We start from the raw sequence: 24,964 nt of genomic DNA on the forward strand, positions 1-24,964 counted from the left end.
TCCTCCTCCTCTGAACCACACCTCATAACACAAGGTGAACTGAATGAGCTTGTCAGGGATTTGGAACTACCCAAGAGTAAGGCAGAGCTGTTGGACTCCAGACTACAGCAGTGGAATCTCTTGGCAGGCTACCAGGGCAAATGGAGCCCATCAATGCTTGCAGACTATTGCTGGACAGTGACAAGAGATGCTCTCTTTAATGAATACAAGAGACAAGCCAAGAAGCGCCGAGTAGACACTGATAGGACTAAACTATGTACATAATAGTTTTTTGCCTTTATTATGAAACAAAATTTTATTTATATAACCCTTTTGCTGATTTTTAAAGTGTTACATAAACAGGACAGGTGAAATCTTATCATGTAAAGCAACCATAAACACATGAAAAGACCTAGGTTTACAATTTATGATTAAAACTCTATTATCTACACAATATACATAGACATAAAATGTAAAAACTTAAATATCTTAGAAACAGTAGCCAATCAGTTGTTTTAATTGTCATATTTGAATTCAGCACATCAAAATACATAATAAATATCACATTTTATCTCTGAAGCAGACGACTTCTCAAAAATTGTAGACCAGTGTAATATGTACTTTTTCTTTATTTTCTTGGTGGTGTTTTCATATGACACTACATATCCATGAAACTAAGCTGGTGTGATTCTTTGCAATTTAATAGATAGGTATGTTATTTTCAGCCTCTTTAGAGGATGGGCAATGTAATTTTTTGTCTTTGTATATGCAGTATCTCTCATTGGCTACTAATAAATGCAATCCTAGAGTAGATGGATACAAGTCCATACTTTTTTCTAAATGTTTACTATCACTCGGATGAATGAAGCTTGCCTTTATAAACCCCATCACCATCCATAGAGATGACTACTGCAGTGTGTCATTGCTTGAGTCCAGACTGTAAAGGAGACCCAATGAAAATGTTGGGAATTTCTGATGTTTTCTGGTCTTTGGCACAGCTGTGGCACTCACTCTCCCTGCTGTGCTGCATAGCACACTGGCCATTTGTTGGTGAGTTCATATTTCACACTGCAGGGAATTGAAATGATTGAACAGACAAGACAAGAGTTTTATTTGTGGTAGCCCTTGTATCCCTAGACTCTGATTTGGCATAAAACATCTGCTTTGTGATCTGTTTCAAGGCCAGTTCCCTTCCACAGCAAAGGTTACAACTTCAGGCAAGCTGTGCCTTAGCCGGCAGGGGGAAATTTGCCTGAAGACTTGATTTAGTCAGAATCAAAGCATCCTGCCACAGAAATCCTTTTTCCGTTACCTCTGAAAAGGCAGCCAGATGGTATATGGATCAACCTAATAAATGTAGTGAGTAAAGGAGGCCACTGTTTTTTATTGCTTGGGCATTTATGAGAAATGGACATGTACAGTCTGTGTCTGTGTAGTTGTATATGTGCACATATAGAAATGCACATTTTAAAATACGTTGGTAGATATTCTGCATGTACTCGCTCCACTGCAAATGAGCACAGTAGATGAACAGTCAATAAGCACATCTATTGGTTTCAGCTACAGTGTATGCATATTTTCAATTTATAACATTAATTGGTGCAATACTGAGTGTAATTTCTACAGAGAGGCACTGCAAATTGCAGTACTTGGAAATGAATCAGTACGTTAGGTCTTTGTTTTCATGATAGGTACCTATTTACATTTTTCTCTTCTATGTATTTTTTTGAGTCTGACATAGATTTCTGTGCAGGATTGTCATCTTGATACATACGGACATGTACACAAATGAAATGCCTGTTCCTTCTTGCAAAAACATAGATTCAATCTTTATTAATGTGAGTAGCATATTATCACCCACATGTTTTACTACTGTTGGTACAAAGTCTATAGAACTTATGGATATTTCTCCTCCTTTAAAAAAAATCCTTTTTCTAGCTTTGAAAAAAATAGTAATTGAATATTTGCATATCTCCAAGGAGCCATGCGGGTTGAATTCTGCATTCATCTTCTGCAGTTCTTAGGCCACTTTGGTTTAAGAACTATTGCTTTTATGAAGTGCCTTTTTCTATAAAGTCAAAACCTCCCAGCAGTGCACAGAAAACCAGTGGTATAAAGGAGCTAAGTACAGTCTTTAATAGAGAGAGCTAGGTTGTAAGTGTTTTTGTTCCTATGGAGCACATAGATTTGGCTCCATCTGTTCCATATTCATAACAAAGGAGCTCACTTACAGGAGGGCTAACTTCCCGGGAGTAGCATGGTAATGATCTTTTCATCACAAAATGAAAGGATCTGAACGCGGTCACTTCAAGTCTGCAGAAAGCAGTGAGCACTGATAGCACTTCAGACCTGCTATTTTTCCTACAGCTCAGTTTTAGCACAAACCTTTTTCTGACATATTTAGAATAAATCCCCTGTATTCTCTATGTAGCAATCTTACTGCGGAGAAGTTCAGGATGTTGTTATTTCTGAAACAAAAAGGGGAGTCACAGTTTACAGACTGTGGGGGTCCCTTTTCATATGATCTCAATACTAAAGACGGAAATGAAAACCAGTATAAATATTACCGCTTTAGATCTCTGACTTTGTGAACTGCAAATCTGAGGCATGCAAAATGTGTTATAAGTTCCTTGCTGGGTCTTATAATTAAGATGATCCAAAGCCAACTTTGACTACACACCTTATGAGTGTACAGAAAAAAATATTCAGCTTGGCCCAAGACAAAATATTTTTGGCTCCTCAGGACATTTCGCAAAGGGAAAAACAGAAAAACTTTCCAAAAATGTGGGAGTGTACAGCAAATGCTCCTTCTTGGCAAGAGCACAGATTATACAGTGACCCCTTGAAGGTGAACTTTAAGTATGCAAAGCTTTAAAAATTAAATACAATGTTTAAGAAACCAAATCATACAGTATTTTAAAATTACACATCAATTGATTTTTAAAACAAAAATATTTTAAAATCCATTGGCCAGCTCGAGAGTTTGAAGTTCTAAGTATGTGCTGCAACAGCTGATGAAAGCACAACTATCTCATACAGCTCTCCCCGCATGATTAACATAGTTAGAGGTTGATCCACTCACTTATATGGGAAGGACGGAACCCTAAATCTGCTTGGAATTTGCCTGGGAAATGAAGGAAAAACTCTCATACTTACCTGGTATGCCTCACCCAGCAGCCAACAGAACCATATTATTGGGCATACAATTTATATAGGTCAACTTGTGTAACATCTACTGTTGCCAGATACTAAAACTGGTCCCTCTAGAGGATTTGCATTACCAGTAAATATGAAGGTAGGGATCCTGAATCTGAATGGATAAGTTTGGGGTCTCCTGATCAGACTTTGATCTTTTGTCCAAGGAAACTTAAAAAGACCACACATCAGGTCAGAGGCATTCAGATATAACAGTGATGGGTGCTGTATAAGATACATAGATAAAGATTAATTCCATGGACAGATTTTTGTGTGTGCTCTCTTTTGAAATGAAACATGCATCAGTCAAAGTTTAAAGAATGGTCAATAAAGTATTGTCAAGGCTAAGTGATTTTTGTAGTCTCCTGTATAGTTAATATAACAATCATCAACCAGACATAGAAGGACTACCTGGACCGTATAACAACTCTAATTACAAGGCTACTACAAACAGACTTCACAGGTAGGGCCAAAAAGTGCTATCTAGGCACTGGGGGATTCCTTTACTGAGGTTGGAGTTTGGGGAGTGGGATAATAGAATCAGAGTCTGCTAAAAACGGAGGTTGTTAGAGGTTGGCCCACTTCCACAACGAAGTATCAAAGAAGGGCTTCTCTGGGGAGATAATGAAGAAATACTCCTGTTTTCTGAGCCATTATGGTAGCATTGCAGCCCTTATCTTGGATCTGATAAAAAGACAAATGTCAGAGTAAGTCGTATCTCTCAAGAGTGTGGTCAGTGTTTTTCATTGCCTTTAAGAAATAATTGGCAAAGTCACCCATGCTTTCAAGTAGAGTGCACGCAAATGTATCTAACTTTGAGTTATGCTAAGACCAGTCATTTTGAAGAGGGATGAGTATTCCAGAGTGCATGTTACTAAAAACTTTGCACTGAGGAAAATTATTTGTTTCACTTAAGAAAGCCTTGCTAGTATAGGCATTCCAAACTCTCTTGGGAGAAAACTTAGCCTGAGGTTTGTATTCGGTTGTTATTTAAATTAAGAATTAAGGCAGACCCTGGGGAGGGGATGAGTTTTTAACTCTAATGTGTGCACACAAATGCACTGTGCTGAGAGAAACGGAAACCGCTGAAGTGCTGCTATTTGCCAGTGTAGACAAACCCTAACTCCTAACTAATTCCTGTAAAATTCAGCAAGTGTAACATTCTTTGGCACCTTCTTTCTGGCTGCATTCCAGGCTACCTACAAGTCATGCTGGATATTTAAGGAAAAAGCCTTTACAGCACTGCAACTTTCTCACTCAGGGGATGGAGGCAGGGTGAAAAAACACCCCCCAGAGCGCAGCAAGCTTCAGCTCTGTAAAGTGCCAGTGTAAACAGTGTACCCGCACTGGGAGCCATGCTTCCAGCCATGCCCCTTATGGAGGTGGGTTTTTTTAGAGCGCTGGGAGAGCTCTGCTGTGATGACACAAGCCACGTTAAAGTGCTGCCGCAGCAGCGCTTTAACATTGCCAGTGTAGACTAGCCCTTAGATGTGTATTTAGATAGTTAGTTAGTTTTCAAGGATGAGAAGACAAGTTGGCTAAAGGAGTTGGGAGTGGGGGAGAATCCTTGACACGGAATGGAAGCAAAGTCCCTGGCTTATCTGGTGAATAGAATGAAGGGCTAAATAAACAGATTCAATTTAGATTCAAGGCTCAGCTGGCCCTCCCCAGGAGTGAATAGCAAACTGGGAATTTGGCTGCTGAGGGGTATTATTGATTTACTTAATTGATTATTTATATTGCAGTAGCATATAGGAGCACCAGTCATGGACCACAACCCTGTTGTGCTAGGTACTAGAAACACAGAACAGACAGACAGTCTCTGTCCCTTGTTTTCAGTGACAGAGATTGGGGATAAGAGAGAACCTATCACATGATATTAGACAAGTATATGTTTATCTTTTGTATTTCAACCTAATTTTAGGGCTTGATCCTGCAAACCCTTGGAACTTCTTGTGTGAGGGTGGTTAAGTAATCATTATGCAAAAAAGCATTATTTTGGATGAAATCTGCTGAACTACTCAGACTGTAAAAGCAGCAAAGAGTCCTGTGGCACCTTATAGACTAACAGACATATTGGAGCATGAGCTTTCATGGGTGAATACCAACTTCATCGGACTTTCACTTATGGAAATCACTTGCCAATACTTTGTGAGCAATAGTATTCTCTCAGCACAGTGCATTTGCGTGCACACATTAGAGTTAAAAACTCATCCCCTCCCCAGGGTCTGCCTTAATTCTTAATTTAAATAACAACCGAATACAAACCTCAGGCTAAGTTTTCTCCCGAGTTTCCCTTTTTCTTATGGCTTCTCCCAACAGGATCCTCTGTCCCTGACTGGTTCTTTTCTCCCCTAGACAGGGACTTAAATGTTGGATTTTGTAGCTAATAACACTCACCTAGTTGCATGAATCAGCAGGAATACTGTATCTTTATCTAGAATCAAAGCACTTGTCACATACTTGGTACAAAATGTATAATGTTTATTTTTATAAACTAGCAAAATTTACAAGCATGGCATAGTATGCTAGAAATTTTTTTCTGAAATATTTTAAAGCTAATTATGAACCATGAACATGCCCTTCTCAGCTGAATTATAGTGTCAGTATTGGTAATGCTAGACATGGGTAATGTGAAGGCCATTTATGTATATGAGGTACAATAATATGATACAGTACCCACACATTCCATGCTGGTGAGCATACATCTGCAAAGATTAAAAAGAGATGGTCATTAGTAACAAGACTATAATATTTCTTCAAAGAATGTACTTATGCCTACTCCTTAGAAATGGAAATTAGCCAAATGGATAGCCCGCTTGGATAAAAACAAGTTACTTCTAGTGATACCAAGGGAAAAGCAAAATATGAAAGTGCTTATGAAAAGGAGAAGGGGGATATATTTTCTCTAAGTGCTGTTTGAAAGTATTAACTTGTTTTATTAGCAATTTACTGTAATACAGTCTACATGTTGTACAATAACTGTTTCTGTTAATACTGTCAGAAACAGTAATGAGATTTGTGGCTTTCATTTCATTTTAGTTAACACCAATGCTTATATCATGAAATAAAAAAGTGTGCCAGTGTGGCAGTGCTGGTCCTTGTTTTGTGACACATAATGTAGCTTATGTCTGTTTATGAAGGGGGAACCCAATGTTTGTTTGAATTGCCTGTATATATTTCTTATAGAAACATCCATATGGCTTCTTCGTCTTCTATACCAGGCCTTGGTATCTTTTACAGGAGCCTATATACAGTTGTAAGCATGTCCAGAATGTGGTATATCTAAATTCTAACTGGGTTTTATTTTTAAGGAGGGGAAGTACTGTCCAGACAAGGTAGATTCACTGGTGAATTCAGGTTAGCATGTGCTTTTCTGGCAAAGTAAAGCAATGAGTCGCATCCATCGTCTGCAAAAAGACCTCACCTCAGTCTGCAAACAGACAAAAATCTCTTGCTTTTGTGAAGAAGACCTTGTAAAGCACAGCTGAACTGGGCTGTTGTAGCCAAGGTTGGGTCTGGGAGAACAGTTCAAATAGGGTTATTTTCATAGATGATATGTGTTTTCAGTTTATTGTTCTCTTGAAGGAGGTCTGACGGCAACAGACTGTGGTGGATTGGGATGATTTCACATCTTCCCTCCTCAAGTGAACTCTGTGTCTTGGGGAAGGAAATAGGGAGGTTGCAATATAATCCGATCCTGTTTGATGCTGAGTGCCTTCTGAAAGACCTCATCTCCCATTGACATCAGGAGGTGCTCTGCAACTTGAAGGATTGGGCTATTGGGTGCTTTTAGTTGTCCTGCAATAAAATAAAACAAAAAAACCAACTCTGACTGAAGTGCACTGGCAGGGCAGTTATCTAACAATAGAGAAGCCTTGGTATTAAATCACCCTGTAGAGCCAATAAGAGGCCTTCTTGTGTGAAATCTAGGACTACATCACACTAAATTCCTAATAGAGAAGATATTGGACTAATGGTCTAATTGCAGTGGAAAGCCACATTTACATCCCTTAGAATAGATAGTTTGACTTTGACTTTTTATATGAAACCTAATTTCAATCCATGCAGCTTTCAACCAGATCTGTAGGCTGCAGTGGATTAGAGCCTGCAAGATAAATTATATCCTTGCTGACCAAGCAGTGGAAATAAGACAGTTGGTTCACCAATAAGTGCTAATGCACAAACAGTAAATGCCTTTACTTTCTTCCAAGAACTCTCTCTAAAATAGAATTCATTCTTGCATACTTTTGGCAAGCCATTTCCATTTACTAGACTATTTTTAGTACATAAGGGGGGAAATAGCCATTTATAATGTATATCCCGATAATTCACTCTATTACACCAATGCAAAGTGAGTGCAAACTGGGTATAAAAATTTGTGAAAAGTGAGTGCAAATTGCTACCATCCATGTAAGTGAGTGGAGAATTACGCTTTTAGTTGCATTTTGCACTTTGCACAGGTTTAAATGGCTACCGAGGGTATGACGGAATGGAGAATCTGATCCACTGTTTAGATTTGGTACTCTCTGATATTTTGTATTAAAAGAACCCCTCGCCCCACCAAAAACAGTAGTTAGTACCCACAGTACCTCGTCTCATACCAATCTATAAACTATATGAGAGGTTCTTTTATCTTTTTTTTCCCCCTTCTCACTGGTCCTTCTAAGACACAAAGGCATCATGACATGTTTTTTGACTTCCCCCAGCAGCGTTAAAGCAAATGGAATCCTCCTGTCTGATGCTTTGAAACTTCAGAGTCCTCAGCATGTGTCATAAACAGATAACTAAGGGTTAACGTCTCTTTCACCTGGAAAGAAGTAATCTGAAACACCTGACCAGAGGACCAATCAGGAAACAAGACTTTTTCAAATCTGGGTGGAGGGAACTTTGTGTGGGAGTCCTTTGTTCTTTGATCTTCTGCCTGACTCTCTCTCGGCTATGAAAAGTGATTTCTGTTTCCTGCTTTCTAATCTTCTGTTTCCAAGTTGTAAGTACAATATAGTAAGGCAGTAAGGTTTCTATTGTTTTTCTTTTTGTATTTATATTTATATTTGTATTTATATTTATATTTGTATTTATATTTGTGTCTATAGTTGCTGGAGTGCTTTGAATTGTATTCTTTTTTAATAAGGCTGTTTATTCATATTTCTTTTAAGCAATTGACCCTGTATTTGTCACCTTAATACAGAGAGACCATTTTTATGTATTTTTCTTTCTTTTTATATAAAGCTTTCTTTTTAAGACCTGTTGGAGTTTTTCTTTAGTGGGGAACTCTAGGGAATTGAGTCTGTACTCACCAGGGAATTGGTGGGAGGAAGAAGTCAGGGGGAAATCTGTGTGTGTCAGATTTACTAGCCTGACTTTGCATTCCCTCTGGGTGAGGGGGGAAGAGAGATTAACTCTCGGTAATTCTGTTTTCCAGGACTGGGAACGGGGAGGGTGGAGTCCCTCTGTTTAGATTCACGAAGCTTGCTTCTGTGTCTCTCTCCAGGAACACCTGGAGGGGGGAAGGGAAAAGGTTTATTTCCCTTTGTTGTGAGACTCAAGGGATTTGGGTCTTGGGGTCCCCAGGGAGATTTTTGGGGGGACCAGAGTGCCCCAAAACACTCTAATTTTTTGGGTGGTGGCAGCTTTACCAGGTTCAAGCTGGTAACTAAGCTTGGAGGTTTTCATGCTAACCCCCATATTTTGGACGCTAAGGTCCAAATCTGGGACTAGGTTTATGATAGCATGTGCTATACTTTTTTGTATGTGACGTGATCCTACCAATGATTAATGTGGAGATAAGGTAGGCTAAGTGAGATCAAATGTGCTAGTAAGTTTAGTCATCATGTATAGCTATGTAGCAAAGCAATTTACTCAGGATGCATGCTTGATAAATCAGGCACCAAGAATGAGCAAGCAATAAATGGACAAAACTTTAAGTTTCCATGAGCAGAGCAATCAGATTTATATGACCACTGCAGAACTTGGCATTTAACTTTTTCATTGAAAATGGAGTCAAAGAGCATATCTGCATAAATATTTTTAAAGGAATCAACTCACAGATTGGTAGAGGCTGAGATTTCCCTAGGAAGAGAACATAGCTGTTTCTTCTTATAGATTGTAAAGTTTATCCTGAAAAGAAAAATCTGTAAATTCTTTTAAGTAGTCTCTTGTTTTAGTTATTTTAATCACTTCATTTTACAACATAGCCCTCACTTTACACACACATAAAGTGGTGTTTTACTGATTCATTAAATTCCAGCAGACTATTTCAGTAGTACTGTTTATGCAAATTTGAAACTTTTTTCAATGTGCATTGTGAGAGGAATATTAATGTCTAATTCTGCATTTACCTGGCTAATTTACATATATTTGTGTTGTGTGGTAAATCACATGCAAACCTACAGGGGAAAGGCTCAGCTCTACTGACAACTAATAGGCTATCTTTTCTTTAGACTTGCACAAATTGAGAAATATAGCCTGTGGCAAACATAATGGAAAACTGCATTTTTAATGCTCCCACACATACTCATTTCTTTACAAAGAAGAAAGCAGATGACTATTCTTAAAAAATAAAACTTGCCAAAGCTCTCAGAGTGATACAGGGTATTGGAAACTAAATACTCCTATCTGTGGGAAATAAGATTTGAGGGTTATATAGGGTTATGTGGATATTAGTTTTGACTAATGGGAGTGGTATTGTGCCTGAAAGGGCTAAAGGAAAATCATAGCTACACATACTTTTCCCCCAAAGAGATTATCTAACAGTTACAGTACTAAGAGAGCAGAAAGATTGCCTAACCTTGAGTTTCATATTTACCATGTTCTGCATAATTGCTGCATGTTCTCTCTTGGTACTTTTAAAGGTGATTACAAAAGATACTGGTAACAACCCTTTTGATGGGGCGTAGTGATGCCTGGGTGGCTACATCTGCCTTGTGGACAGCTCTTCTATTTAAAATTACATTACATTAAAAGACATTTCAAGGTTTAGATTTCTGTCTCTCAGCAAGGAGAGACCTCTTGGTTGATATGATATTTCCGGTAAGTATTCATGGGTCAGACGCACTGTTCAGTTTCTGTGGTTTACTTCACATATATGCAGTTATTCTTCTGATGTCCGTAATGAACTGGGCTGTGGAATTCTAAATTGAACTATACAGAAGTTTGCACTACAAGAAGATAGTCCAGGTAGACCACATTATCAAAACACAAGTGTTCAGATACAGGGAAAAAGAGATGAAATAACAGTTTTTAAACAATGTAGTGAGAACAAATAGACTTGTCTCTGGCAGTGTTTCATAGGCAGCAGCTTATAATTATCTACCTTCAAGGAATATTCTAAGTGGATTTGTAATAGAAGCTCACAGAGTAGTAAGAGATCTTGTTGTTCCTAGTGCCTCCTCAGCATGGTATGACAGGGTTGTGAAGACTGTTGGAGGAGTGTCATTCTATTAAATAAGGAATATTTCTGTGTCACTGCCCTCCTGTTCTGAAAAGAAGGTAACTGAAATATGATACTCCGCTTGTGTACTGAACAGTGTCAGTATCCTTTTGCTCTGCCTGCCTAATAGGGCCCATGGTGGATTGTGCATTGAATATTAAATATATTTGTAATGCAACAGACAGATTTAAACTGCAGTCATGAATTTTTTTGACATCAGGGTGTTGTTCCCTTACTTGCATTTTTCTAAAAGTTGCAATGTTATAATTAGACAGCCAGTGATGAACTGTGAGGGAAGCGGAAGATACTGTTGATTACACATGAATGTCCATAGATAGTTTTGGGTGGCAGAATTGTAGAGAAACTTCTAAATGGTTGTAAATAGTGTACAGCTCAATTCAAAACAGAAACCGCTGAAGTGCTGCTATTTGCCTAAAAAAAGGAGTCAGCTTAGCCCCAGCTCTTGCTATACATTTAGCTTATGGCAGTAACTATGAGTTATTTTTAAAGTTTCAAAATCCTGTTTTCTTGAAACTTTCCCCTTTGCTTTTAATTAAAACTGTTTTCTGACTTGCTGCAACAAACATGGGGCATTTGGGGAGCTTAATGCGCTCATTCAACCACAAATCTATTAGAATAGATGTTTTGGTGTCTGTTCCTATTTATTGTCATTTTGTGACTTTACTGCAGGTCTAAAATAACTCTGATAAGATTACGTTGGTCAACTAGGATGTAAGATGTGGTATTATATCTGTTACATGATTGTATCCACTAAATTGTATCCATTGTGTAATGTGTGATCTGACTGAATTTCTCAGTTGGGGAATGGAAGTTCTTTTTCTATTTAGGGCAGTATGAACACAAAGGGATAGAAGTGTGTGTGGGGGGTGTACATGTGTGTTTACGTATGTAGATTCACACGTAGGTAGTTTTAACTGTTTTCTTTGGAGACAATGATTTCAGTCATTGCCAGAGGAACTAACAGACTAACGTTTCATTGTTTTGGGGGTGAAAAAGCAGGTATAGCTAGCAAATAGGAAATTTGTGTTGTATATTGTGGCTTGACTCTAGATGCTGAGGGCGTGGAATCTTTTCTCATTCCCTTAATTTTACTCATAAGCCATAAAAAATGGCATCCAAAATGATACACACAAAAGAGGTTTTCCCACTCATTCTGTCATTCTGGGCTGTAATTTCATGTTCCATGTTGGATCTACTGCCATGGATATTTCTGTCTAATGTTGCTGAAAGGAGATAAAAGTTAGCATTGTCAGCCTCAAGCATTCAAAATCAAGAGTTAGCCTCCCACCCCCAAAAGGAGATTATTTTAGAAATCCAGAAATTAAGAAAACAAATAACTTTTTATGTGCCTTCTGACTTTGGGCCCTTTAGGATACACTTGCTTTGCATTTTCAAGCTTTTCTCTGCAACCATGACAGGTAAAACATTATTTTTTTCAGTGAAAACAGATTATCATGTAGCCGCTTGAGAGATAAACACCAAATATTGTGTGAGTTGCAATAAAATCACAGGAGGTGGTAACAATGCAGAGTTCCTCCTTTTTATTTTATTTTTTCTATCAGAACTCTTCTTGCTGACATTTACTGAAGTGACCAAACTCTCTCCATTTTCTCACCCTACATGGAGAGGAGAAGATACATCTTCTTCTGCTCTTTGTCAGAGATCCTTTCCCAAGGGATTCTTTTCCTTGTGCAATGCAGTTTTCTTCATTTCCCACCCTAGGAATTTTGCCATGTGCAATGGAGGGCATTGCTTAGGATAGATTCCACTCGCATCAGAGGCTTCTTGCTCTTGAGACTGGCCTCTATTTGTACATCTCTCTGATAGTACAAATAGAAAAGACCTATAGTAAGGCCTGAGAGATTAACTAGATTCTCTGCAGCCAAAGAGAATGGTATTTCCCCAGGCACTGTCCAGACACAAGACTTTGTGTAGCAACATATCTAATTTCAATAGTTCTAGCAAATGACATCTTTTCCTGAAGATATGCGATAAATTCCAACTGAAATAGGTTTCTCCTATAAAGGGGCTAGATGACTCTCTCCTTTTGCAGAGTTCACAGATTCTGCTTATTTCATGATCATCCAGGAGTAAGCACAAGAGTCTCCTTGAAGTTTGCCCTGGTCTACCTCCTGTTTTTCCACCTTCCCTTGGAAAGGAAAAATGGCCAGGAAAATTTACAAAGACCAGGCAGTGGTCAGTCCAGTAGCACCTTGAGGACTATGGCTGTCCTATTCTCCTCAATTAGGTGTGGAAGTCAAACAGTAGATCCTTCCAAATATAGCAATCCTGGTGCAACACGGTTAATCCTGGTTACCAGTGCCTAGAGCTTCCCATCTGGAGTTTCAGAGATTAACTTCTTGGGTGTATTGAGGCATTCTGAAATTTTAAATTCATTGGGATCCTAGCTGAAATACTATTCCTCCTGCCTTACCCATGAAAGTTATCATAAAATCTGATTAGCAGTTTTCTTTGTAAGATTTACGAAGCGCGTATTTAGACTTTAATCTCAGCAGTATGTGTTGTGCATCTTCTCCTCTTCAGCTGTAGACTTTGGTCACAATGGCAGTGTTTCTTTATAGCTGTGATTCGCAGTGCATACTTCTAAGTCACCTTGAGGACTAGTAAGACAACTCCCACCTTTTCATGCTCTCTGTATGTGTAGATATATCTCCTCACTAGATGTTCCATTCTATGCATCCGAAGAAGTGGGCTGTAGCCCATGAAAGTTTATGCTCAAATAAATTTGTTCGTCCCTAAGGTGCCACAAGTATTCCTGTTCTTTTACAGACTAACACGGCTGCTACTCTGAGGACTGAGGGATATGTGAAGCTAAAAACTCTCAATAAAGCTACTTTTAAACAGCAGGATGGGAGCCTATGCAACAACTCGACTAGTTACACTGAACTTCAGGGTGGTACCATGCATTTGCATTGGGAAACAGGTTATGTTTAGGTCACATTTAGCTAGCAAATGTTAACTGAACAACCTAAAAACTCTGACAGTGTTTCCTAGTCAATACAAAGTCTTTGTTGTGCCTAATATTCACCATTCAGAAAGAGAGGATCCAGAGGCAGCCAGTCATGTTACCATCTCAGCCCACACTCTGTGCCCTAATGAAAGGATTAAGATAGATACTGAAAACCTTTGGGATTGAGTTTCATGAGATGAGCAGGCAAACTATTTCAGAGTAAGAAGAAGGAAACAGGTCTTGGAAGATGCAGTGATACTGGCAGGCCTGCTGCAGTTTGTGTAAAGAGAACAGATAATAGGAGTCACCTTAAGTCCATCCTGTGAGTAATACATCTGGATCTAAAGTGTACACTAACTGGTCATTGGCTTTTGAGAGTTTCTTTTGTTTTTGCTTTCTTTAAGATGAAAAAAAAGAAGGAAGGGAAGAAATAAAAATTGATTGCAGTAGCCCAGTTTGGCAGGCAATTCTTAATTTCTCAGGAAATCCAGAAAGATTACAATGTGTCCCTTAATCACCTTACTCTTAGTAGTTCAGGCAGATGTGAGAGCAGGACAGTAACTCAACTGAATGTTTTTCCTCTTGAGGTAATAAAACATTATGGGGAATGAGGAGTATTATGCATTTGTTTTACAGTAAGCATACAAAATAAATGACCTCCTTAGGGGGGAGAGGAGTGAAGCTCTTACCTCATGTCTATCATCAAAGCGTGCATCTGTTCCTAGGAAAGGGAATTTAATGTAACTGTTGCATTGTAGTCATACTTTTATCATGGAAATATCAATCAGCTGGTGATATAGAAAATTGTTTACCACACCCATCTTACCATTTGTGAGGCTTTTCTGAGGAAGGAGGGTCAGATAGGATACCCCTTTTTTTCTTCCAAAGAACGCAGACCATCAAATAATAATTGTCTCTGTCGGTTTTTGCTTCTAGCTGTGGCATTGCAGGTTATAGTCAACATTGGAGGTGTGTTCAAAGTATCACTTTTCTATTTTCCCAGATAAAATATTAATCCTATTTATCACAGGACTACTTTAATCACAGTTAGCAAACTGGTCTATTAAACAACAATAATCCATGCAATCTTGTTTATGAAACTGAGTAACAGTTTCCAGACTTAAAATGTAAAAGCTGCGTTCTGTCTTTGAGTAAGTATATGTACCTGGCTGGATCATTTCTAAAATAATTTTCTACACAAGATAAAACTGTAAGTAGTGAATCAAGTATGTGTTGGTCTTTGCTTAGGCTAGTAGTGGAAATGGTTGTATGTAGAATGGTATCACCATATCTATATTAGTAATATAGGAATAGATATAACTTTTTTCCTATAAATAATCCATGACTATGTATGTAGTCTAAGTCAAGTATTAACTAGTTGCATGTATACAGTCATGGGGCCATAGGAAGGACATAATTTCCTGGATGGAACCACAAACTGCAAATATTGTGCCCTAAATAACACTCCAGTTACTGTAAATGTCAGCAGAGAGAGTTTTTCTGAGTTTGATTTAGTGAGAGCCTACAGCAAAGCCAGCTGTTAACACTTCTTAACGGCTTGTCATTGTGCACGAGAGGGGGAAAGCATCACTTCTCTATATTTTTGTCTTGTGATTAAGAGGAGACAAACTCTCTTGCACTTGCCAACGGGCACAGAATCAGAGCGCCAGTTCTGCTTAATTTCTTTCCTTTGTTTGCATGGAAAATTTGCTGGTTCTTCGCACTGATGCCAGCCCAGGAAGCAAGGAATCTAGGATTGAGGAGAGGTTATTTTGTTAGTTCAGAGTGCTTCAAGTACACTGTTACCTCACAGAGAGTGTGTGAGTTTGTGTCTGTGTGGGTAAATCATTTTAGTTATTTGTCACACAGAGGAGGACACAGTTAATAAAAACAGACGAGACAGTAGCGAGAGACAGAGAACAAAATCACTTTCCTCTCAAAAAAAATCTTCTTGTAAACCAAGACAAATCCCAATTGTTATCATTTTCTGGAACACAGAACCACTTGCTATGAGCCAATACATAGCTCTTTAAATCACGGTGAATTCTGTGTATTGAAATAAAAATTCTTTGCAACATTATGGGCTATGCTTTCAGCTACGACCTCTGATACTTGTGACCATAAAAAAGTGCCACATGAAGAATGTCCTGTATGAGTGGAGATTTCCATGCTGAATGCAGGTGACTTGACTCTCAGTTTACATGCACAGATATAGGTGCGCTTACAATTTTGTAGTTGCAAACATTTATGCAGGTGCCAAAGATCATTTGAAACTAGTAGAAAATTTACCTTGAGGGATCTATATTCTCCTGTTGTGGGTGTGTAATTTACAGTACTCACCATGCATTTTAAGGACATACCAGTCCCTAAAATGACAGAAATGTGTGGAGCTGCATTTGTCATGAGGAAACAAGTAGACACTAACCATTGTATTTCCCAAATTACCTTTTGCACAGTATGAAATTTAGTATTATAGACCTGTTATTAAACTCATATTTTTCTCTTTGGGTATTATCTGTATAGTGACATAATTTGAATGACAGGTAGGAGGTGGCTATTTTATTTTAGTTGTATAGGATGTGGGGTGAAGTTTTGAGTAGATCCTGTGTATCACTGGCAAACAAATTTTAGGAACATGAGCACTGTGTTACCTTAGTAAAGTCAGGTTATGTTAATTTTCTTCTGATAGCTATTTTTTAAAAGTCATCCCGTACCATTTCATTTTGTGCTGGTTTGGTCCCCCTTTTGTGGCACTAATCCTAAAACAGACCAATATCAAGACTAGCTTTTCCTTTGGTAAGCTCAGAAGGATCCATTTAATTATGAGTTTGGGAAAAATAGTATGTCATTTTCCAAGGTAAGCACCTGGAGTACAAATTAATGTTAAATAGGCTATTGAGAACAAGGGTTGAGGGTGGTGGGGGAATTGAAACTTTCAAAAATATCCTGTGCTTTGTTTCTCTCATTTTTTTAAATAGGGTCATAGAATCATAGAAGTGTCGGACTGGAAGGACCTCAGTAAGTCATCTAGTCTAGTCCCATGCACTCAAGGCAGGACTAAATAATAAATAGACCATTCCTGACAGGTTTTTGTTTAACATAGTCTGGCCTGAAATTCTCTTCATGCATTGTACTTGACTTTTTTGTTCCTTTCTTTGTATGGCAGAGCCTGGAATATGTATATTCCCCTCAGAAGATCTGGGATATTTGCCTTTAAGATAAAGAATAACTGTATTTTTTCTCTCTTTCTCTTCTTTTACAGCTTCTGCAATCCCAGATAATGGAAGGAGGTCCTGTCTAAAGCTTAAAGTCTTTGTGCGGCCAGCAAGTAAGTTCTTTAGATCAAGCTTTAGAGGGTGCCTTTATAGCGCATGCTTGACTGTTTGGTCTGATAAACAGCAATAAACCTTTTTGTTTTTTTAACTGTTAAATCTTGTGTGGTATTTGTTCTGTATAGTAACATTTGTGTTTCAGTTTTCATCATATTTTCTTATCATTCTTCATAAAGCTTTTTTTTTAATTACCTAGCAGTTGCTAACTTGTTGTTTCTTAAATTGTTGTACAAATGGACGACTATACTGGCATTTGGACAAGTGCCGCAGACTTTAAAATATAAAAATATATATATTTAAAAAATAGAGAGAAAAGATAGAAAAAAAAAGGAAGGTGGGGAGTTTAAGGGTGTCTCACTAACATATTTGGCTGTTATCTCTATTTTTGTTATAGACAGCTGTATGAAAACTATAGGTGTTCATGATCGTGTTTTCGATGTTAACGACAAAGTAGAAAATTCATTAGAACCAGCAGGTTAGTATGCTTAGAGAATCTCTTTTAACAAATGCGTCTATCCCTCTGGTGCTTCAGTACTTTTTTTCCTCTCTTTCTCTCTGCATGCTTTGCATGGTATAATTGCTCTGCTTTGGCTCATTTCTAGCAGTGCTAATATTGCTTATGGTATGCCTCATACCTCCAGTATCCTTATGTAATGCATGGGAAACAAAATGTTGCTTTTTTGTGGCATATGGGTTAATAAAATGCAGTGCCCAAATTTAAACTCTCCAGCAAAGTGTCCAGAAGTTACTTTCTGTTCCATCTCACACCCCCAGCATGTGGACAAACCGCTCTATCTACTAAATGGGTCCAGAGTTTTAGAAAGATAGCAAATGTCTGAACGGTAAATACTCTAGTTTCATGTGATTTGTATGCACATTTTAAAGGAATTGGATACTGCTTATTTAATACTAATGCATGACACAGGCATGTAACTGATAAAAGTTAGTGTTTTCCTAAATAATTTAATTGTACACTTAGGCAAAGTGGTGTTATAAATTTTTCCCATCTAGTTTTTACAAGAGAGTTGTAAGCATGTCTCCTTGTGGTCCACATACAAGAGCAAATATATTCTAAAACCTTTGGCCTCTCTTTGGATCCAAGTGTTGTAGCCTTAAAAACAGAGAGAAAGGAAATATTTGGTGATATAAGCATTCTCCTTCTCTCCTCCCACCCAAGTGCAGAGTCAGCAATAAGTCAAATTAATGTCAGCCATGAAAGTGTGTGTGTGTGTGTGTTTATATATGGTTCAGATCATGCACAGTTTAAGAAAATGACTAACCTCACTGACTTCAATGGGACTACATGTGATTTGGAGAATCAGGGACTAGATGTGTATTGTATAGAGACATGCACACATAGTAATGCACTACTAATTGAAAATGGGTAATTAAACTCACTATACAAAAAAATTACACAGACACAATTTTTAATGCATAATTCAGGAAGCACAGTACAATAACCTTCTTTTTCAGGTTACTTGAAAAAAGAACTTTCCTTTGATATGAAGCAACAAATTAATTTTTCCTTGCTCCATTTCGTACTGGAATGTGTTTGCTTATACTTTCAGCTGAACTAGGTTGTTAGGCAGCAAAATAAATAAGACTTTAAGAAATTTACCAGTCTGAATAATATGCCTGTGGACATACACTGTCTTTCATTATTTTTTACTCAAGAGGATGTTCGGGGCTCTCTAAAATGTGTTGATTTTGGGAACCGACTAGATTCTCTAAACAAATGAGAATTTAAATGCGTGCAAGCTCCTAGAAGAGACCACAAGGGGAATATCTCCCTAATTGTTCATAACCTAAGAATCTAGAAGCCCTATGTGTTTTCTCCTGATATGAAATGTGAATACTGGCTAATGAATGCATACACCCTTTGTTAATGGTTTGAAGCAAAGACTTTAGTCTGGGTGAGACCAATAACAAAGAAGTGCTTTCAGTAAAGATAGCGGGTCACATTTTCAAAAGTGCTGAGCACCTGCAGCTTCCATTGACTCTGTAGCGCCTCCTTAGCACAGTAACAGAAGCAAATCATTAGAAGACATTAGGCAATGGGGAGGCTAAACCACATGGTGGGCATCCTGCCGACAGAGATGAAGTGGAGTGGTGCCACGAGGAAGAAAGATGGGCTTAATAAGAAGTTTTATTTAGAACACATTAGTTGCCAAAAAACTCCCACCCCCAAGAGCATTGCATATTCACAAAATTATTTGAGCTAATCTCCATTTGATAATTAACCGTTCCTGGATCTGACCGTTTGCTGACATGCTTTTTTATTATTAGGATGTAAGACAGTGGATCTTGTGGCATGCTGTCTGCACTATGTACTAATTTACCTGTCCTTGGAATGCATTTGTCTGTTTTATGTCTTCTCACATTGTCTGCCACCATATTCTGTCAACAAAGGACACAAGGGTTGGGGCGGGCCAGGGACACAAATCATTCTATCTAGAAATCATTCTTGTAAAAATTGGGCACTTATGTGATGACCTTCCTGGTTTCAAACAATGTTTGTTCATAATCAGGAAATGGCAAGAAACTGACAAGTGAAAAGTTAGTTCTTAATTACAGAATTTGGGTCTGTAGCCATAAAACCCATAAAAACATCAAAAGCCATGAAATGTATCAAATTCAAAAAGGAAAAGTTAAAATAAATTCTTCCCTCAAATGAAATTGTGGCTGTGCGTTTCAGGCCAGAATTAGGCCCCCAGGGTATAATTTAAAGTGATGGTATCTAGAAAATTGATATTTAAGACAGTTGTACTAAAGTGTGATCTATTTTCATTTCCTATCTTCTACGATGGTAGTAACATTCTAGTTTTTCCTAGTGAGGTCCTAGTCTCCTAGTTTAACTTTTCTTTTTGTTAAAATAAGCCAAACCCTTTCCCCTAAGTATTTAAGATTGTGCAAGGTTTTAACTGCACAGATGCAATTAATAATAATATTTAGAAAGCAATATAGGAACCCAAGATAAAAAGTGTGCTGTACTGTACAAATGCAAAGAGGCCTTCGGATCATCTTCCCAAAAAGCCCAGATTCTACTTTGAAACCCTTTAATCTGTACCCCTTAATGTTACATGAGAAAAGCAGTTCTACTTTGAAAAGCAGCTTTATAAAAATGGCATCATAGGGTCCTTCAACTATTAGGTCTCAGTGATTTCCAAACCAGATTTGTTCATTTACAAGTAAAAAGGATTTGTGTTTTGTTTTGTTTTAACCAAATTGCTAGTGCTGCAGTCACCATGGGATCTGTAACTCAAGCTGCCATTTGTATAATCACCACTCACAAATTCTGTCTTTATTTACACCAAGACAGCCCTGTTGCCTTTAGTGCTGTTTCAGAGGTGTGATTGAGACCAGACTTTTATGACTGTGAGGCTTGTACAGGGAATTATAAGTGGCCCAGGAAATGGAACTTAGTTTGCAATTTCATTGATGATACGTGCAACCCTTACTCCTGTTAAGTAGCACTGTACTTCACAAGTAGTCTCATCAATGGAAATAAGGGTAGCAGAACTGGGTCCTACAGTGTGGGTATATTAAGCCCTGGTTGTGCCTGGGTTGGGCTTCTGGGCCTGTATAGAGGACCATTGACTTTGACCCCACAGAGGTTTGCCCATGAGCTCCTTTTTGCAGGATTGGGACCCCTTTTAATAGGGAGTGGTATGGTGTAGGATAAAAGTTTTTATCAGCATGAGTTTGGGATTGCTGCATTGCTCACAAGTAGTGAAGTCTGAATGAGATATGCAGGTGACCCCTGCTGAGTGCCAATTAAATCTTTATATTCTACTGTGTTAAGATCTCACATAGACTCATAGACTTTAAGGTCAGAAGGGACCATTATGATCATCTAGTCTGACCTCCTGCACAAAGCAGGCCACAGAATCCTACCCATCCACTTCTATAACAAACCCCTAACCTATGTCTGAGTTATTGAAGTCTTCAAATTGTGGTTTGAAGACCTCAAGCTGCAGAGAATCCTCCAGCACGTGACCCATGCCCCACGCTGCAGAGGAAGGCGAAAAACCTCCAGGGCCTCTACCAATCTGCCCTGGAGGAAAATTCCTTCCCGACGCCAAATATGGCGATCAGCTAAACCCTGAGCATGTGGGCAAGACTCACCAGCCAGCATTCAGGAAAGAATTCTCTGCAGTAACTGAGATCCCATCCCATACAACATCCCATCACAGACCACTGGACATACTTACCTGCTGATAATCAAAGATTAATTGCCAAAATTAGACTATCCGATCATACCATCCCTTCCATAAACTTATCAAGCTTAGTCTTAAAGCCAGATATGTCTTTTGCCCCCACTACTTCCCTTGGAAGGCTGTTCCAGAACTTCACTCCTCTAATGGTTAGAAACCTTCATCTAATTTTGAGTCTAAACTTCCTAGTGTCCAGTTTATACCCATTTGTTCTTGTTTCCACATTGGTACTAAGCTTAAATAATTCCTCTCCCTCCCTAATATTAATCCCTCTGGTATATTTATAAAGAGCAAGCATATCCCCCCCCTCAACCTTCTTTTGGATAGGCTAAACAAACCAAGCTCTTTGAGTCTCCTTTCATATGACAGGTTTTCCATTCCTCGGATCATCCTAGTAGCCCGTCTCTGAACCTGATCCAGTTTGAATTCATCCTTTATAAACATGGGAGACCAGAACTGCACACAGTATTCCAGATGAGGTCTCACCAGTGCCTTATATAACGGTACTAACACCTCCTTATCTTTGCTGGAAATACCTCGCCTGATGCATCCTAAAACTGCATTAGCTTTTTTAATGGCCGTATCACATTGGCGGCTCATAGTCATCCTGTGATCAACCAATACTCCAAGGTCCTTCTCCTCCTCTGTTACTTCCAACTGATGTGTCCCCAATTTATAACTAAAATTCTTATTATTAATCCCTAAATGCATGACATTGCACTTTTCACTATTAAATTTCATCCTATTACTATTACTCCAGTTTACAAGGTCATCCAGATCTTCCTGTATGATATCCCGGTCCTTCTCTGTGTTAGCAATACCTCCCAGCTTTGTGTCATCTGCAAACTTTATTAGCACATTCCCGCTTTTTGTGCCAAGGTCAGTAATAAAAAGGTTAAATAAGATTGGTCCCAAAACTGATCCCTGAGGAACTCCGCTAGTAACCTCCTTCCAGCCTGACAGTTCACCCTTCAGTACGACCCGTTGTTGTCTCCCCTTTAACCAGTTCCTTATCCACCTTTCAGTTTTCATATTGATCCCCATCTTTTCCAATTTAACTAATAATTCCCCATGTGGAACTGTGTCAAATGCCTTACTGAAATCGAGGTAAATTAGATCTACTGCATTTCCTTTGTCTAAATAATCTGTTATCTTCTCAAAGACGGAGATCAGGTTGGTTTGGCATGATCTATCTTTAATAAAACCATGTTGTAATTTGTCCCAATTACTGTTCACCTCATTGTCCTTAACTACTTTCTCCTTCAAAATTTTTTCCAAGACCTTACATACTACAGATGTCAAACTAACGGGCCTATAGTTACTTGGATCACCTTTTTTCCCTTTCTTAAAAATAGGAACTATGTTAGCAATTCTCCAGTCATACGGTACAACCCCTGAGTTTACCGATTCATTAAAAATTCTTGCTAATGGGCTTGCAATTTCATGTGCCAGTTCCTTTAATATTCTTGGATGAAGATTATCTGGGCCCTCTGATTTTGTCCCATTAAGCTGTTCAAGTTTGGCTTCTACCTCAGATGTGGTAATATCTACCTCCATATCCTCATTCCCATTTGTCATCCTTCCATTATCCCTAAGTTCCTCATTAAAGACTGAGGCAAAATATTTATTTAGATATTGGGCCATGCCTAGGTTATCCTTAATCTCCATTCCATCCTCAGTGTTTAGTGGTCCCACTTCTTCTTTCTTTGTTTTCTTCTTATTTATATGGCTATAGAACCTTTTACTATTGGTTTTAATTCCCTTTGCAAGGTCCAACTCTACATGGCTTTTAGCCTTTCTCACTTTATCCCTACATGTTCTGACCTCACTAAGGTAGCTTTCCTTGCTAATCCCGCCCATCTTCCACTCCTTGTAGGCTTTCTGCTTTTTCTTAATCACCTCTCTGAGATGCTTGCTCATCCAGCTTGGTCTGCAACTCCTGCCTATGTTTTTTTTCCCCTGCCCTGTAGGCAAACAGCAACTGCTGCAACACTAGGTCCCAATTATTGGAGAATTCGTTGATGAATTTTCTTATCATGGCCCCCAAAGTTCCATTGAACCTTTCCACCAGGCCATTGGTTTGATGGTGGTACGGGGTGGCAACCAAGTGATTCACCCCATGAGTTTCCCACAGTTTTTCCATGGTCCCTGCCAGGAAATTAGACCCTGAATCTGTAAGGATGTCAGAGGGCCAACCTACCCTGGCAAAGATGTCTGTTAGGGCCAGGCACACAGTGTTAGCCCTGGTGTTGCCTAGAGCTACTGCTTCTGGCCATCGGGTAGCAAAGTCCACTAAAGTCAGTACGTACTGCTTTCCTCTGGGCGTCTTTTTTGGGAAAGGGCCCAGAATATCCACAGCTACTCGCTGAAATGGGACCTCAATTATGGGGAGTGGCTGGAGAGGGGCCTTGACCTGGTCTTGAGGCTTACCCACTCTTTGGCATACCTCACAAGACCGGACATACTTGGCAACATCCTTGCCCATCCCCTCCCAGTGGAAGGACTTTCCCAACCGGTCCTTGGTTCTGTTCACCCCAGCATGGCCACTGGGATGATCATGGGCTAAGCTTAAGAGCTTCTCCCGGTACTTAGTTGGAACCACCAACTGTTTTTGCGGCTGCCATTCTTCCCGGTGTCCACCAGAAAGAATTTCCTTGTATAAAAGTCCTTGGTCTATAACAAACCGGGATCGATTAGAAGAGCTGAGAGGCGGTGGGGTGCTCCGTGCCGCCGCCCACGCTTTCTGAAGGCTGTCATCTGCTTCCTGCTCAGCCTGGAACTGTTCCCTTGAGGCTGGGGTCACCAGTTCTTCCTCAGACTGTGGACTTGGGCTTGGTCCCTCTGGAAGCGATGTAGGTGATGGGGTTGTTTCCGTTGCTGGTGAACCGCTCTCCGCTGGTGCACCTGAGGGTATTTCAGGCTCTGGCTGAGCCTTTTGGGTATGGCTGTCGTGTGCTTCTGCCAGTTCTGGCTCGCTGGCGCCCTCTGGCGTTGAGTTTGAAGATGTGGTTGCACTTGCTGGTGCTGGTTGCTGTTCCAGTTCCGGGCCTGGGACTGGAGATGCTGTGGCTGTTTCAGTGGTAGGCATGGAATCCGGGTCCACTACCTCTGTCTGGGTCTCTGGTAACACAGACGGGGCCTCTGTGGACGGCTCAGGAACAGGAAGGGGTCTGGAAGCTTGCCTGGTTTGGCTACGGGTAACCATTCCCACTCTCTTGGCCCGCTTCACTTGGTTGGCCAAGTCTTCCCCCAGTAGCATGGGGATAGGATAATTGTCATAGACTGCAAAAGTCCACATTCCTGACCAGCCTTTGTACTGGACAGGCAGTTCAGCTGTAGGCAAGTCTACAGCTTGTGACATGAAGGGGTAAATGGTAACTTTGGCCTTTGGGTTGATGAATTTGGGGTCAACGAAGGATTGGTGGATAGCTGACACTTGTGCCCCCGTGTCTCTCCACGCAGTAACCTTCTTTCCGCCCACTCTCAAATTTTCCCTTCGCTCCAAGGGTATTTGAGAGGCATCTGGGCCTGGGGATCTTTGGGGTGATGGTGGTGTAATGAATTGCACTCGCATGGTGTTCTTGGGACAGTTGGCCTTGATATGTCCCAGTTCATTACACTTAAAGCATCTTCCATCTGATGGGTCACTGGGCCGAGGTGAGTTACTGGAGACTGGTGAGGTTGAAGAGTAGGGTATCTGTGGCTTTACTTGGGTGGTATGGAGGGTCTTTGGCTGTCCTCGGTTGTAGGGTTTATGGTCTGTGTGCCCCCTGGGGTAATCGTTCCCCTTGACAGTAGCTTTTTTGCTTTCTGCCAGTTC

The 24,964-nt window shown here is 39.5% G+C and overlaps 1 protein-coding gene across 2 annotated transcripts in view; it reads left to right on the plus strand.

The window, feature by feature from the left end:
* The window catches only part of EFNA5 (ephrin A5), a 313,248-nt gene that overhangs the window by 277,102 nt on the left and 11,182 nt on the right, over positions 1-24,964 (plus strand). The window contains exons 3-4 of one of the 2 annotated variants that reach the window (XM_030567537.1): positions 16,861-16,926; positions 17,325-17,405. In XM_030567537.1, the coding sequence (XP_030423397.1) occupies positions 16,861-16,926; positions 17,325-17,405 (147 nt within the window). The remainder of the gene's footprint in view (positions 1-16,860; positions 16,927-17,324; positions 17,406-24,964) is intronic. The other variant, XM_030567538.1, reaches the window with a different exon arrangement.

Source organism: Gopherus evgoodei, chromosome 6 (assembly GCF_007399415.2).
Source record: "Gopherus evgoodei ecotype Sinaloan lineage chromosome 6, rGopEvg1_v1.p, whole genome shotgun sequence".
NCBI classification, from domain to species: Eukaryota; Metazoa; Chordata; order Testudines; family Testudinidae; genus Gopherus; species Gopherus evgoodei.